This window comes from Scyliorhinus canicula, chromosome 4, assembly GCF_902713615.1.
Source record: "Scyliorhinus canicula chromosome 4, sScyCan1.1, whole genome shotgun sequence".
Taxonomy (NCBI): domain Eukaryota; kingdom Metazoa; phylum Chordata; class Chondrichthyes; order Carcharhiniformes; family Scyliorhinidae; genus Scyliorhinus; species Scyliorhinus canicula.
Genome location: NC_052149.1, coordinates 118,281,102 through 118,298,600, shown reverse-complemented (window position 1 = coordinate 118,298,600; position 17,499 = coordinate 118,281,102). Strand labels below are relative to the sequence as shown.

The 17,499-nt window shown below is 49.6% G+C and overlaps 1 protein-coding gene across 1 annotated transcript in view; it reads right to left on the bottom strand.

The window, feature by feature from the left end:
* The window catches only part of atf6 (activating transcription factor 6), a 440,428-nt gene that overhangs the window by 395,074 nt on the left and 27,855 nt on the right, over positions 1-17,499 (bottom strand). The window contains exon 3 of the mRNA XM_038795101.1: positions 636-720. Within this exon, the coding sequence (XP_038651029.1) occupies positions 636-720 (85 nt within the window). The remainder of the gene's footprint in view (positions 1-635; positions 721-17,499) is intronic.

Here is a 17,499-nt window from a genome sequence, read left to right as displayed (position 1 = left end):
ACTTAGAAGTTACTTTGTTAATCAAACATTGGACATTACTTAAGATTGACTGGTGCCTAGCAAAACTAGCTCAGTGTCTGCATGTGCAATCATAGGAAAACTGCTGGATATGTTTCTCCACGCTTGCCATGTTACACAGCTCGGTGGAGACCTTGCTGTAACTGATTTGTTGATTACACAGAGAACAATACATTCTTAATGCTGAGTACACTGGAATACAATGGTTAATTCATTATGTGAAACAATGACAGGATTCCCACAGCCAAAACACTTGTAATAATTTTACCTCTCAGCTCCATGCATTCAATTAGCACCTATATTAGTAAAACTATGAATAAATCAATACTCTATCACAATTCAATACAGTACTAAACCATGGCAATCAGTTATAAATGCAAACACATCGAAAATACTGTCACCAGGGTTTTGTTCCTGACAATCACACATCTAAAATCAAGGTTTAAGCACTATTGATTATTATCCATTTCCTGTTGTCCACCCCTAAGTTTCTTCTCTCACACTTGCCGTTATTCGGTATGGCAGGGGAGCTTTATTTATCATCCAAGCCTCAGAAATTGACTTCACGAATCAAATCATATTATTTACAGTGATTTACAATTTTGAGTATAAGCTACCTGGAGACAAGCTGCGTGTTAGTCCCCAAGGATCAACAGTCCAAGGTGTGAATTCCAAACTGAAATCAATTTCCATGTCCATATCCTATTGAAGGAAAAACAAAATACAAAAGTCAGATTCATGCACATTACAATCCTCCAATTTGTTAGCGTTTATGCATACATTCCTCTGCATTCACTATCTGGAAAATGGTCTTCAAAGTACAATAAGATACTGTTTACAATGCGGGACTTCCACTGGCGGCCATGGAATGAGCGATCACACATTTGGTGGATCCCGCTCAAGGCAGATCTTTTCAATTTTTTCCTGCCCGAAGGGTCACGTATTTTTTTTTTTTTTAATAATTTTTATTGGAATGTTTTACAGAAAATATAACAACAAACAATGAAATGCAACAAAATAACCCATAATAACTGTAACACCCCCCCAGACCGTATCAACGCATGTATCACATCCCCCCCCCCACCCCCCCAACCCCAATGAACAACAAGAGAACTTAAAAATAAATAAACAAACATAGTCATCGTCTCTCTCCCCCCCCCTTTTTTCCTCCCCCCCCCCCCCCCCCCCCGGGTTGCTGCTGCTGCTGCTGTCCCAGTACCCTATCGTTGAGCCAGAAAGTCGAGGAAAGGTTGCCACCGCCTAAAGAACCCTTGTACCGATCCTCTCAGGGCAAATTTGACCTTCTCTAGCTTGATAAAACTCGCCATGTCTTTGATCCAGGTCTCCACGCTTGGGGGCCTCGCATCCTTCCATTGTAGCAAGATCCTTCGCCGGGCTACTAGGGACGCAAAGGCCAGCACACCGGCCTCTTTCGCCTCCTGCACTCCCGGCTCCACCCCAACCCCAAAAATCGCGAGTCCCCATCCTGGCTTGACCCTGGATCCTACCACCCTCGACACTTTCCTCGCCACTCCTTTCCAGAACTCCTCCAGTGCCGGGCATGCCCAGAACATGTGGGCATGGTTCGCTGGACTCCCCGAACACCTGACACACCTGTCTTCGCCCCCAAAGAACCTACTCATCCTAGATCCGGACATGTGGGCCCGGTGCAGCACCTTGAACTGGATGAGACTAAGCCTCGCACATGAAGAGGAGGAGTTCACCCTCTCCAGGGCGTCCGCCCATGTCCCGTCTTCGATCTGTTCCCCCAGTTTCCCCTCCCACTTAGCTTTCAGCTCCTCCACTGACGCCTCCTCCACCTCCTGCATAACCTTGTAGATATCAGATATCTTCCCGAAGGGTCAAGTATTTGAGGGCAAAATGTACAGAAGTGCCCGGGAAAGGTAATGCTCCTCTGGTGTGGCTGATGGACGGATCCGCAGTCAAGGAGTAGTGCAAGAAAGAAAAATCAGTTGGAACAGGACAGTCGTTGTGGTATGTCACAGGAAAATAAGGCGGAGGGCAAGGGGGGCGCACTGTCCACCCAATGTGCAACAGAGCAGTTGGTGGAGTTCCTGAACAATAAGTTCCTGCAGCTAGGAAAGAGGCCCGAGAAGACCTGGCCAAGGTGGTGGAGCCGCTGAGATCTGGCATTGAGCGAGTTGAGCAGAGGCTGGAATCCCAGGGCCAGGTGGTCCAGAAAGTGGAGGAAGCAGTGGGGGATCACGAGGAGCAGTTGGCCTTGTTGATGGCGGAGGTGGGAGTGATGCGAGAGAGCCAGAAGAGGCCGAGGGAGAAGGTGAAGGATCAGGAGAATCACTCCAGGAGGCATTGAAGGTGTGGAGGCCACAGTGCATGTGGCAGCAATGCCGGAGAGATTGATGGGGAGGGGACCTTTGATTGGCTACTAGAGGTGGACCAAGCACACATGAGCGGGAACCACCAAATGTGCGGTTGCACCACTTCCTAGATAAGGAGAAGATCCTTCGATGGGCGAGGCGGACCAAGAAGTGTACTTGGGAAGGGAGTGAGCTGCGGGTGCATCAGGGCCTGGGGGAGGAGCGGGCAAAGAGTAGGGCCGGGTTCAATCGGATTAAAGCTGCCCTCTTTGAAAAGCAGGTGAAGTTTGGGTATGATACCCAGCCCGCCTGTGGGTGACTTTCCAGAAACAGGAGCTTTAGTTTGGCATGCCAGAGGTGGTGATGGAATTCATGAGGGATAATGGACTGGGAGGAGTGTGAGGGCATTGAACATTGGAGGAGTTTTGTGTACTTTTTAAAGTGGTTGCTGGTGGGTACTCCAGGGAAGGCCTTGGCAGGGGAGCAGTGATGGTAAGCGTGCCTTTTGTTACTCTTTAGGGGTTGATGGTCAGGAGGAAGAACGGAAACTGGAGGGAGATGGGGTGGTTGGTTTCCTTGGGTTGGGGCCACCATGCCAGCTGGGCGGGCTAGTTGACGGGAGTGAAGTGGGGGTTGCCAGGAGGAAGGCGTGGGGGGGGGGGGGGGGGGGGATGAGGTTAGTTCTTGTTTGAGGGCGGGAGGGGTGCTGACATGGATGTGGTTGGTGTGGCGCAGTTGGGAAGGGATCGATGACGGTGGTCATCCGGGCGTGGACCTGGCCGCAGTGGGGGCTGGATGTGGAGTTGTTGGTGGATGAGGAGATGTGCGAGTGGGTGAGGCTTGCCATTCAGGATTATGTGGAGCTGAACAACACAGGGAGGTCACAGCCGGCATGCTGTTGGAGGGAGGCACTCAAGTCTGTGATCGGGGATTATATCAATTTGGAAGCACAGGGAGAAGGCAGAGTGGAAGGAGAGGGGAATGCTGGTGGATGAGATTTCGAGGGTGAACAGGAGAGACTCAGAGGTACCGGAGGTAGGGTTTTGAAGGAGAGCCAGTGGCTCCAAATTGAGATTGGGCTTGTTTCTACGGGGAAAACAGTGGGGCAGCTGCGGAGGGCCACAGAGTGGCTGTGCATGAGTATGGGGAGAAGACGAGTCGGATGCCGGCCCACTAGTTGAGAAATCAGGAGATGGCGAGGGAGATCGGTAGAGTTAGTGATGACCAGGGTAAGGTGAACCGGAGGGGTAAATGGGGTGTTTGAGGCATTTTATAGGAGGCTCAATGAGTAGGTGCCCCGGCCGGGGAGGAGGGGATGCGGTGTTTCCTGGATGGGTTGGAGCTTTCCATAGTGGAGGACGGCCGGGGGCCCCAGTAGGGCTGAGGGAGGTGATGGATGGTATGGGAGCGATGCAAAGCGAGGAAGGCCCCGAGGCCGGACAGGTTGATTTTTCTAAGAGGTTTGGTGGATCAATGGGTTGATTAATTATTTTGGGGGGGGGGGTTTGTCCTTGTGAGGCTGAACGCGTCCTAGTCATGTACAAAGATAAGCCTCATCCAGTTTCAGCTAGTGCATAGGGGTCATATGACGGTGGTGAGGATGAGTAGGTTCTTTGCGGGAGTAGAGGATAGGCGTGGGTGGTGTGTAGGGGCCCCACGAATCATGTCCACCTGTTCTGGGCATGTCCAAGACTGAGGGGGTTCTGGCAGGGGTTTTGGGACGTGATGGACGAGGTACTGGTTGCGGAGGTAGTTCCGAGTCCAGAGGTGGCGATATTTGGGGTGTCGGAAGACCCGGGAGTCCCAAGGAGTGAGAGAGGCCGATGTGTTGGCCTTTGATTCCCTCATAGCCCGGAGATGGATTTTGCTCGGGTGACGAGACTCGGAGCCGCCAAAAGCGGGAGAGTGGGTGAGCAACCTGGCAGAATTCCTGAGGCTGGAGACGGTCAAGTTTGCTCTGAGGGGGGAAGAGGAGGGGTTCAGCGGAAGTGGAAACCGTTTATCGATTTCTTTAAGGAGGATTGAGGGGTCAACGGGGGGAGGGAAAGAGTAAGGTGATTAAAATAGGGAAAGTGATGGGGGAGGCGGGCGGGGTGTGGTTGTTTCTTGGGTTGTTCTGATGTTCTTCGGATTTTCTGTGTTCATATGTGAAAATGCCTTGAATAAAATATTTTCTAAATAAAATATTGTATACAATACCAAATCCATCTTAACCACTCAGGTAGCATTTCAACCTTAATATAAACCTGCTTTAGTTGACTGAGGAGTTATTGATTATGTGTTGTTGTAAAGTTACCTAAACAATGCAAAAATATACCTCTCTGGAGCGATATCGTTGAAGGATACTGCCAAAGTCATCAAATCAGCCTGCATGCTGAAACTGCATCATGCCCTGGTCAGACCAGGTTTAGAGTAGTAATGGAGAAGCAGAAGGGAAACCATATTTGGAAATAATCACCAGCAAAAGTCCACAAAGTCCGCAAATAGTTCACCCGCAAAATCTCATCCCCCATCAGTGCCATCTCTGCTCGTTCCTCCTTTTCCCTATGTGCCCCAATTGAGATTAACTCCCCCCTAACCACTGCCTTGAGCGCCTCCCATAGCGTGGCAGCCAGGAACTCAGCCCCTGTATCATTCAGTTCCACATACCCCCGCTCACACCGCAGCCCTCACCGCTCACACACCACCTCATCCGCCAGTAACCCCACATCCAATCTCCACTGCGGGCACTGTGCCCCCCCCCCACTCTACTCGTAAATCTACTCAATGTTGCACGTGGTCAAAAACCACGATCGCCAAGTATCCAAAGTTGGCAACCACCGCCAGCAGCACCTTGTCCGTCACAAAAAATAAATCCGAGAATATACCCGGTGCACATGGGAGAAGGACAAGAAGTCCGTCGCTCTTGGCCTCCCAACCCCACGGGTCCACCCCCCCCCCCCCCCCAACCAAACCCCCAACCCCCCCCCCCACCTCCTCTCCTCTCCTCCCCTCCCACCAAACCCCCAACCCCCCCCCCCCCCACCTCCTCTCCTCCCCTCCCCCCCCAACCAAACCTCCAACCCCACCTCCCCCCAAACCCCAACCCCACCCCACTTCCAGAGGCGGAAGTTGATCGTTAGGTGGCTCCTCCTCGAGGTTTAATATTTTAGAATTTAATGTCCGGTCGCAGGGCACTTTTTCAACAAATAAGTGCAGGAAGACATAAGGAAGGAGGGGGACGCCTAAAAACCAAAAGAGAGCCGCCGAAGAAGAAGGAGCGGGTGAAGCTTCACTGTCGGGCGAAAGGGTCAGCTTGGCAGCTGGAAAGATGGCGGAGGCTGGGTTACTGGGTGGGGCCGCACTGTTCAGGGCAGAAAAGATGACGAGGTGATGGTTGTGGAATTTGAAAAACAGTTTGCAAAGCACATGGAGGTGATGAGATGATGGCGGCAATGAAGGTACTGGTGGAGGAGGCGATTGCCCAGGTGAAGGCAGCGGTGTCAAAGATAACGGCCGAGGTGTGGGAGCAGGGAGAGAAACTGAAGGGGGTGGAGGAGGCCTTGTCACAACAAAGCGATCAGTTCACCTCGATGGGTGAGGAGCTGCAGAGGGTGGTGGAGACCAACAAAAGTCTGCGAGCCACGGTGGAGGACCTGGAAAACATATCCAGGCGGCAAAGTATGAGGGTTGTGGGCCTCCCTGAATGGGTGGAAGGCCCGAGGCCAAGTGAGTACTTTGCCAAGATGTTGGCAGAGCTGTTGGGGTTGGGGCAAGATCCCTCACGGTATGAACTAGATCGGGCTCATCGGTTGCTGAGGCCTAAACCAAAGGCGAATTGGCCGCCAAGAGCGGTGAATATTTGTTTCCAGAGGTACCATGTGAAGGAGCAGGTCCTAAGTTGGACAAAGCAAGAGCGGGAGGTGCAGTGGGCTGAAGTTGGTATACGTATACCAGGACTTAACTGTGGAGTTGGCGAGGAGGCGGGCACCCTTCGGCCGAGTCAAGGCGGCACTGTATAACAGCGGTGTGCGATTTGACATAGTGTACCCAGCTAAGTTGAATGTGATCTACAACTCTAAAGACTTTTACTTCAAGTTGGTGGAAGCGGCAGAGACATTTGTGAAGGCAGAAGGACTGGGGCAGAAGTGAGAAATGGGACTAAGGATTGGTCTTGGACTAAGGGTAGGAAGGTGGAAGATTATACATAGCTCTATTTTTTATTTCATGTTGTTATCTGTGTTCAATGGGTGACGTTGCCCATTTGGGGAAGGTAGGAGGTGGGGTTTCTCTTTTTATCGCAAGGACGGTTTTCTGGGGCTTATGTGTTTGCACTGGGTTTGTTTGTTTGAAGGGGATTTCTTTTCCTGGGTAGGGGCCTCCACACTAACAAGCTCAAACTGGCTAGTGGATGGGAGTGTGGTGGGGGGAGGGGCTGCGGTCATGTTTGCGCACCTATAAAGCTTAAAGGCCAATGTTGTGCGCCAACTGAGGAGTGCCAGGGGAGCGATTTATAAGTCTGGGCAAAGCTGGCAGGCCAACTTCGGAGGGAGGCGGCGGTGAACGAAATTGTCGAGGTGCAGGATAGGATGGGGAAAATCGGTGGTGACCCCAGATCAGATTAATAAGGTGTTTGAGAAGTTTTATGATAATTTGTATAGGTCGGAGCCACCGAGGGAGGATCAGGGAATGCAGGAGTTCCTGAACAGAGTGGAGCATCCGAGGCTGGAGGAAGAAGACAGGGCCAAACTGGAGAAGTCGGTGGGGGAATAGGAGGTAAAGGCAGCAATTGGAGGATGCAAGTGGGGAAGGTGGGAGGGCCAGATGGGTTCTCAGTGGAACATTACAAGAAATTTAAGGACAAATTGCCACTGCTGACAGTGGAGATGTTTGAGGATGGGATAGGGAAGGGTCTGCTACCACAAACATTGAGGTAGGCCTCAATCTCCTTGCTTAAAGATAAGGATCCGATGGACTGTGGGTCGTCCAGGCCGATATCACTACTGAATGTTGATGCAAAGATACTGGTGATGGTACTGGTGGCTAGGTTGGAGGGCTGCCTCCCGGAGGTGATAGGGCAGGACCATAGAACATAGAACATTACAGCGCAGTACAGGACCTTCGGCCCTCAATGTTGCGCCGTCCTGTGAAACCAGGCGGGGTTTGTGAAAGGAAGGCAGCATTTTAAGCTGGGGGCGGGGTATGGGGAGATGCCAGTCAGGGGGAAACCATAGTTTTGAGCAGAGGAGACTGGGCAGGCGGTTTCGGGGATGGGTGGAGAGGGGGGTGGGAATCAGGGTATTAAAAGACCTGTTCCTGGGGGGATGTTTTGCGAGGTTGGAAGAGTTGGGGGAGAAATATGGATTGGGGCAAGGGGAAGAATTTAGGTACCTGCAACTCCAAGACTTTGCTGGGAAGGAGATTCAGAGCTTCCCGATAGCACCAGCCCCCTCATTGTTGGAAGAGGTACTGACAGCAGGGGGAATGGAAAAGGGGGTGGCGTCGGTGATCGACTGGAAGACTTTGGGGAAAGATGGAGGGGATCAAAGCCAAGTGCAAGGAAGAGTTGGAGGAGGCTATGAAAGACGGACATGTCTTCCGGAGGGAGAGATGCTCCGGAGGGTGAACACCTCAACCTCATGCGTGAGGTTGGGGCTGATACAGCTGAATGTGTATAGGACACATCTCAAAAGGACGAGGATGAGCCGACTCTTTGAGGGAGAGGACGACATATGTGAGCGTTGTGGGAGGAGCCCCACAAACCACACACATATGTTGAGAAAGCACATCAGGGGCTCAACTTAACAAAAACATTTCTAAATGTCATTTTGAGCGCGATCGGCAGGGTATTTCTCAACAGCCATGTCGCAAATTTGCTGCCCGTATTTAATGGCACTTAGTGCCGAAATGAGCCTCCACAAATTTCTCACCATTTCTGGCTGAATTGCCATCTGATTCGCCAGTCTTGAGCCTCAGCAGCTCGCCGCTAACAAGGGGGAGCTGCTTTTAAAGACTCCCTCACCACTCACTCCCAGTCAACATGCAAGCATGGCAACGCGCAGATCTGTTCCTCACTTTGGCGATGCCGACCTGGGCAGACTTGTGGAAGCAGTTGAGGCAAGGCAAGGCTTCTGGAAGCAGTGGAGGCAAGGCATCCTGTTCCCCCAAGGGGATCGGAGGCCCAACAGCAGAGTCAGCATTGCCGCCTGGGAGGCAGTGGCAGCAGCTGGCAGTGCAGGCAGCTTGACAAGGAGGACCGCCGTCCAATGTCAGAAGAAGACCAATGACCTCAAACAAGCTGCAAGGATAAGTTACCACCTCTCTCCTGGCATCAGCTCCATCTGTCACCCAAAAAATTCCCACACCCCAAATCACTGGCTGACACCTTGCACCTTCCCCACATCCAATCATACTCAGCATCCTCTGGTACACACCAGCACAACCCCTTCATGTCCAGCTGCGGTTCCCACATATGCCAACTGCCATAGGCCCCCGATCCATCAAGCATGCAGCTCACAAACACTCAAACAGTCGCCGGATGGCGCCGGAGCCAGGCGACTCTCGGCGAGCTCTCCCCAACAGATCCACTTTTTACTTAACTTATACTCGTTTTAATCTTTTAAAAATTAATTCTAAAACTAACATTATTACTAACCTCTCTCTTTTATCTTCCCTATTATGTATTTTCTTTTATTCTCTTTTCTTCCCATGTACTTAATGATCTGTTGAGCTGCTCGCAGAAAAATACTTTTCACTGTACCTCGGTACACATACTCCAATCCAATCCAATCTTTGTCCCCGCAGGAGAAGATGTCCCTTTCCTGCCGACTATGGGCGAAGACTGGAGGGGCACCAGAAATCTTAGTCCTCACCCTTTATGAGGGACACACTTTGGAAGTCGCGGGATTGACCAAGGAAAAAGCAGTCACTGCAGCGAGGTTGGTCTGCCTGGCAGGTGAGAATCTACTGTTCTTTCACCCAGATGACCAAGTGAGTTTCACCCAGACCTCAAGCGAGTTGTCCATGTCACACAAAAGTATCCTTCCCTCTCACTGACCACATGTCCATTCTCTTGCAGGATCAGCATCTGAAGGGATAGAATCCCAGGACTCAACTGATTCCCAGTCAGATGCCGAGCCTCCGGACAAGATTATCCCAGAGCTGATACAGATGATAGGACATAGCTGTAAGATTCAGGAGGGGATGTCAGTGACATTCTGGCAAGTGCAGAGCCAATTGGAGGAGTTCCAAAGTCTACAGGCGCAGGAGATGATGCCGGCAATGCATGGCATCAATGCCAAAACTGCTAGGGTGGCAACGCAGTGGAAAGCCTGCAGCACGCAATCAGCGTTTTGAGTGGTGGTGTCCAAGACATGGCTCAGACTGTGACGACTGACATACAGCGAGGTGGAAACGCTGGAGGCCAACCCGGTGCCTGCTACCAAGGAGACAACAGCGATCTCCAGTTCTTCCGAATCCCCCGTCCTGACACCAGCGCATCCCAAGGTCAGCATGTAGAACAGGATGGGCACAGATTCCAGTGAGACCAGCATCCCTCCCACCCCCAGCTCCAGGTCCTCCAGAGGATGTCCGCAAGGGCAACAAAGGCCACTGGGTGTGGAAAGCAGCAGGTGCCTCCACCTCCAATGTGCACCTTTTTAAAAATAAATTTAGAGTACCCAATTAATTTTTTTCAATTAAGGGGCAATTTAGCGTGGCCAATCCACCTAACCTGCACATCTTTGGATTGTGGGGACGAAACCCACACAAACACGGGGAGAATATGCAAACTCCGCACGGACAGTGACACAGGGCTGGGATAGAACCTGGGACCTCGACGACGTGAGGCAGCAGTGCTACTCACTGCGCCACCGTGCTGCCATCCAATGTGCATCTTGGGAAAACACGTAGCAGTAGTTCATGCAAGATCAAGAAGATTTAGGATCACTGTGAGTATTGGCGGGGGGGTGGCGGCGGAATGGAGCGGTGAGTTGACGGACAAAGCCTTGATCCATGAGAAGCGGGTGATGATGCTGGCCTCCCTGGTCCTCCAGACATGCCACTACCCGTCCTCCATCCTCTGGTGCCTCCTACAGGTGCTCCCCAGGCTCGTCCACCATTCCTTCCTGGTCCGCCTCCTCAGACGAGGCCCCATTGTATTGTACCCGGCACTTTGCCAGACCTGCTCCAATGTCCTGATACAAGCTGATGGAATGTCGTTCCCACTTGCACGCCCTTGCGCTTTTCGGCCACTGCTCTTTAAAGGATCCGCTCTTTTATCCCGGTACCTGTGAGCCTCACAATAATCGGCCGCTGTGGTTCCCCAGCCTTGGGCTGCTGCCAAAGTGGCTTGTGGGCGCAGTCTACCTCCGGGGGCTTTGCGAAGCCCTCCTCGCCAACCAATATCCTGAACATCGCTGGCACTTACTTCGTGGGGTTCCTCCTTTCTGTGCCCTCCGGAAGCCCCACAATCCGCAGGTTTTGCCGTTATGCTCGGTTCTCTTGGTCATTGATTATCTCTTTCAGCCCTTTGTGTCTTAACCAGCCTCGCCACCTCGACTTTGAGGGCCGCGATCCGATCCCACGGTCCATGGCGGCTTTCTCGAGGTCCCATGTCTTTGCCTCGTGGGCATCAAGTCTCCGCTCCATTTTGCTCACACCCTCCCTCATGTGGGCTGTCGCGGCCTCCACAGCCGCCCCTCTATGCTTCTGGAGCTCAGCGGTGATGGGGACGCATCATTTTCTCCATCAGTGCATGGGTCTATCCTGGAAAGTCCATGGGACCATCCGTCATCGGTTCCTTGCTGCCACGCAGGCTCCCCTGCTCCGAGGCGGAGGTTTCCCTCTCCTCTTCTTTGGAAGTTTTCGGCTGGGTTGCTGGTTCTTCGCGTTTTGGGCGGCAGAGCAGTCGATGGGGGGTCAATTTGGGGGATTTTTCGTTCTTTCGATGATCGTTTGTTGGGATTAACCAAGGTTTCTAGACGAGAGCCACCTTTTCTGCAACCGCTCAGCTCATGGCCGCAACCAGAAGTCTACAACGTTAACCAGTTTTATAACGTGCTTTTAAAAAAGACGTTTATTTTATAATAAATTAGGGCAGCACGGTGGCCTAGTGGTTAGCCCTGCTGCCTCACGGCGCTGAGGTCCCAGGTTCGATCCCGGCTCTGGGTCACTGTCCATGTGGAGTTTGCACATTCTCCCCGTGTCTGCGTGGGTTTCGCCCCCACAACCCAAAAATGTGCAGAGTAGGTGGATTGGCCATGCTAAATTGCCCCTTAATTGGAAAAAATAATTGGGTAATCTAAATTTTTTTTAAAAATTTTTTTTATAATAAATTAATTATTCTTTTGTGTTCACTGAAAGAAGCCTGATTCGAGTCTTTTTTTGTTAGGAATAACAGTATCAAAGGTAAACAATTGGCCATTTTGTAGGTGAGGGAAATGTTTAAACATTTGTTACGGTGTGCAGAGAAGTGGGGCTAGAATTGACTGCACACTCTCCCATCACGGTCTGTAACATTATTCACTGCTTGAAGTGGAGTCTGCTCTATACTGGAGAGGCCAAATGCAGCTGGGGTGACCACTTTGCCAAACACGGGTCGAAAATCCTTTCTTCAGAAATCCAAAAATCGAAAACATCCAAGGACCACTTGTTTTATATCTCATTGACCGCCAGCGTGGGAAGTCTAGTTATTTGTCTGCAACATTTACCTTGCAGTTTTTGTGATGAACATGCCAAAAAGAAATGGATTACAGGTAGTGTATTTATTATTCAGTAATGCATCTTATTCTTTTACCCATTTTATTTACTTCAGACAGTAGCTAGCTTAGGCTATTGTAAAGTACATGTATATGCAGTATCTTAAAGTTAAAATTATCCAAAATGTAATCATCCTCATGGATTCTCGACCTATATTTCCGTTCAAGCATGACAACGAGCTTCCAATCCACCGATCATTTTAATTCTTCACTCCACTTTGACCTCCTACAGAGTTCCAATGAAACTCAATTCAAGTTTGAAAAATGAGATGCAGATCCTCAACAAGGCAATTTATAGTCTTTGGGATGCAATGTTGAGTTGAACAATTTCAGATCATAATCTGTACATCAATTTTTCTTAAGTACCCACGTTAGCACAGGCCTCAATCTCGCTGATACCTAAGAAAGACAAAGACCCAACGGAATGTGGGTCATACAGACCCATATCTCTGCTGAACGCAGACGCCAAAATACTGGCCAAAATCCTAGCCAAAAGGCTAGAAGACTGTGTACCTGAGGTGGTCACAGAGGACCAGACGGGCTTCGTCAAAGGTAGACAGCTTACCGCGAACATCAGGCGCCTGCTGAACGTGATAATGACCCCCTCCGGGGAGAGAACACAAGAGGTGATCGTCTCCCTGGACGCAGAAAAGGCCTTCGACAGAGTCGAATGGAAATACCTCATAGAGGTACTGGAGCGGTTCGGGCTTGGAACAGGGTTCACCGCTTGGGTAAAGCTCCTATACAATGCTCCCATGGCGAGTGTACGGACCAACAATACCAACTCCCAATACTTCCAGCTGCACAGGGGCACCAGACAAGGATGCCCACTGTCCCCGCTGCTGTTCGCACTAGCAATCGAACCGCTAGCAATCGCGCTCAGGGCAGCAAAAAATTGGAGGGGGATCCGAAGGGGAGGTAGAGAGCAGAGTCTCACTCTATGCGGATGATCTGCTCCTCTATATCTCGGACCCACAAAGCAGCATGGACGGAATCATAGCGCTCCTGAAAGAGTTTGGAGCCTTCTGGGGTACAAACTCAACATGAGCAAAAGTGAGATCTTCCCAGTACACCCGCAAGGGGGGGGGGGGGGGCAGCACTAAAGGGCCTGCCGTTCAAACAAGCCTGAAATAAATTCCGCTACCTGGGGATCCAAATAGCCCATGACTGGAAAGGGATCCACAAATGGAACCTCACCAGCCTGACGGAGGAAGTTAAAAAGGACCTGCAAAGATGGAACACACTCCCGCTCTCCCTCGCGGGGAGAGTCCAGACGATCAAAATGAACGTACTGCCCAGGTTCCTTTTCCTGTTTAGATCCATTCCGATCTACATCCCCAAGGCCTTTTTCAAAGCGCTGGACAAACATATCATGGCGTTCGTATGGGGGGGTAAAAATGCTAGGATCCCAAAGAAGGTCATACAAAAAACAAAATCCAGGGGGGGGGCTAGCCCTCCCGAATCTACAATTCTACCACTGGGCGGCAACAGCCGAGCGAGTAAGGGGATGGATCCAGGAGCCAGAAGCCGAGTGGGTGCGTGCGGAGGAGGCCTCCTGCATGGGAACCTCCCTCCGGGCCCTCGCCACGGCAGCACTCCCATCCCCACCCAAAAAACACTCCACCAGCCCAGTGGTGACGGCCACCCTCCAATCCTAGAACCAACTGCGGCAGCAATTTGGCCTGTACAAAATGTCGGACAAGGCTCCCATCTGCAACAACCATAGGTTCACACCAGCACTGACTGACGCCACCTTCAAAAGGTGGAGGCAGGACGGGGGGACACTGACAGTCAAGGACCTATACACGGACGACAGGATCGCAACACTGGACAAACTGACAGAGAAATTTCAGCTAGCTGGGGGGAACGAGCTACGGTACCTGCAGCTCAAAAACTTCCTACGAAAGGAGACAAGGACATACCCACAACCGCCACGACGGACACCACTGGAAGACCTACTGGACGCAAGTATCCTACAGAAAGGGAACTGTAGTGACATGTATGACCGACTGGTAGATAGGGACGACACCGTACTGGACGCAACAAGAAGGAAATGGGAGGACGACCTGGGGATGGAGATAGGGTGGGGACTCTGGAGCGAAGCACTGCATAGGGTCAACTCCACCTCCACGTGCGCAAGGCTCAGCCTGACGCAACTAAAAGTGGTACACAGAGCCCACTTAACGAGAAACCGTATGTGTAGGTTCTTCCCGGAGGTGGAGGACAAGTGTGAGCGGTGCCAGAGAGGCCCGGCCAACCACGCCCACATGTTCTGGTCTTGCCCCAGACTTGTGGAGTACTGGACAGCCTTCTTCGAGGCTATGTCCAAAGTGGTGGGGGTGAGGGTGGAGCCATGCCCGATAGTGGCGGTCTTCGGGGTTTCAGACCAGCCAGATCTATTCCTGGGGAGGAGGGCGGACGCCCTTGCCTTTGCCTCCCTGATTGCCCGCCGTAGAATCCTGTTTGGCTGGCGGTCAGCAGCACCACCCAGAGCTGCAGACTGGCTGTCCGACCTCTCGGAATCTCTCCAAATGGAGAAAATCAAATTCGCCATCCGAGGGTCGGACGACGGCTTCCACAGAACGTGGGAGCCATTCATGCAACTGTTCCGGGACCTGTTTGTGGCCAACGTACAGGAGGAAGAATAGTCGGGTGGCCAAGAACCAGGGGAAAATGGACGGGAATCGGGGGAAGGTAGCCGGGGGGAGGGAGGGGGGGGGGGGGCTACGGGCTCGGTATGGGGGTTTGATGGCAAGCCAAGGCCCAAAGCCAAACTATAAATAAATGCCTATAAACATGTGCCTCGGCCATATTGGGGAATGTAAAATATGTATGCTGGCTAAAGGGGGCGGCCACAATTATTGTTATGAAGATGCTTACCTGTAAATATTCATGTTAAATTTTTGTGTTTTCCTTTTTTTTTTCTCTCTCTCTAATAACTTGTAATTTGTCATATATAAAATATGAAAACTCAATAAAAAAACATTTAAAAAAAAATTTTTTCTTAAGTACAGCTGCTGGTACTGATTCTGCTATTCTTATTTACACCTCCTCTCGACATATCTTTTGTTCTTTTCATTGTCCCAATACCATCTCTTTTCGTCTTGTACCAGCATCCCTTTTATTAGTTCATCTCACTTGCCTTCTCTCCTATTGCAGATTTTCTCCACCACCACCTACGGTTTCCATGCTTTATATATTTATTAAAATCTGTTATATCTTTTTCCAGTTCGACAAAGGGTCATCGATCTGCAATTTTAATTATTTTTCTCTCAAGGAGATGCTGCTTGATCTGCTGATCATGAGCAGCATTTTCTGATTTTTTGCTTCAGCAAAATTTTAAAAGGCAATGTCACTGCACTCGTCATCCCTAGGCCTCGGCTGGCACTTTGGTGATGGGTTCAAATCTAATCCCATCATGGCAACTGGTGGAATTTAAAATTCAATTCATTAATCTGGAATAAAAAGCCAGCTTCAGTAATGGTAACCCTGACAACTATCATCAAATGTTGTTCAAAACACCATTTGGTTCACTGATGATTTTTAGGGAAGGAAATCTGCCACCCTTACGTGACCTGGCCTTCAAGTGACTCCAGAACAACAGCAACACGGTTGACTCTTCACTGCCCTCTGAAATGGCCTAGCAAGGACAATGAGGGTGGGCAACAACCAGGCCTGACCAGTGACATCCACATTCATATTCCCCATCCCTCCATCAAGCTATAGATTCTTAAAAGCTCTAGAATTTGCAGTGAAAGAAACATCATTCTTCACCTTAAAAATCAGGTCCAGCAATGTGCACGCAGCACACCTATGATTTAGAATATAACACAAATGTATTGGCCTTAATGGAACTATAAGTCCACGAGTCAGTGGCATTGATCGCAATTATTCAATACACTTGAAGCTATAAACTGAGGAACACAAATTGCTAGAACAGAAATCATATTGAACGAACTTGCTTAAATTTTTTGATGCGGTAAAAAAAGAGTCAATGAGGATAACGTGGTACACCAGCTCGGAAATATTCCTGACAGATTTAAACCTGGCACCTCACTTCAAACTAACTATGCACTGAATGAAAGTCAACAACTTTCATCCATCCATAACCACAAGCGTTTGCAGTAATTGCCAAACAATATTGAGACGGACTTCTTGATGGCCACATATTCCCAAATCAACCTGACTCACAAAAAGAGCTGTATTTCGTGCAAACCAATTTGAACAATCCTAGCACTGTCACCAAATTAAGATATTTCTCAGTCTCCGACCAACAGCATGACCCTGGCAGTTACTGCTAGGACAGAATTGTGGGATAAGGATCACAACCTTCACACAGGCTAACAACTAAAATACTAAAAGGCTATATTTCATGTACTTAGAGGGTATTTCATTAGTGGAGCAGGTTTACTTGGCTTTGGGGATTTGCATTCACAAAATCATCATAAATAATGCTGCAGGCCACATGCTGATGCTGTTCATTCAGCTACATTTCTTGTACTTGGAGAGAATTTAGGGGCTGGTTTAGCACACTGGGCTAAATCGCTGGCTTTTAAAGCAGACCAAGGCAGGCCAGCTGCACGGTTCAATTCCCGTACCAGCCTCCCCGAACAGGCCCCGGAATGTGGTGACTAGGGGCTTTTCAAAGTAACTTCATTGAAGCCTACTCGTGACAATAAGCGATTTTCATTTTCATTCATTTTTTATTTCATTAAAACTGCAAGCCACATGCTGATGCTGCTCATTTTATGCCTGTACTAATGATGATATCATGAATAAACAAATTTAAACCAGGTTACAAAATTGTGGTTTCACAGTTGGTGAATGATTATCAAGTCATATCTCATTTCTTATCATTACCGATTTCAACTTGCAACATATCCCTTTCGCCAATTTCTCATGCAGGCGAAAGGTTTACAATTGGCTCCATCTACTGTGCAGAATTTGAACTACTTATGGTAAATGAGCACCAGCAATGGCATATGCTGACCGATATTATGGGACATCATGAAATAACCTATTGATTTATACACCAAAACTGCTGACTATCCACTCTGCCAATCAAGAAGCAGATCAGTGCTTAAACAGAAATGTGAGGAACACAGATTTTTAGAACAGAAATCATATTGAACGAACTTGCTTAAATTTTTTGATGCGGTAAAAAAAGAGTTAATGAGGATAACGTGGTGCTTATGGAATTCTGATAAGTGTTTGATCACGTGCTAAATAATAGATTTGTCAACAAAATTTAAAAAGTCATTCCAAAATGACAAAAAACTTCAGTATTGCAAATGTAAAGAAAGTAGTGATAGACTTCCAAAGAACAAACAGGTTGGTGGAACCTCAGGCAGATTAAATTTAGTGTGGAGAAGTGTGAAATGATACATTTTGATGGGAAGAACAAA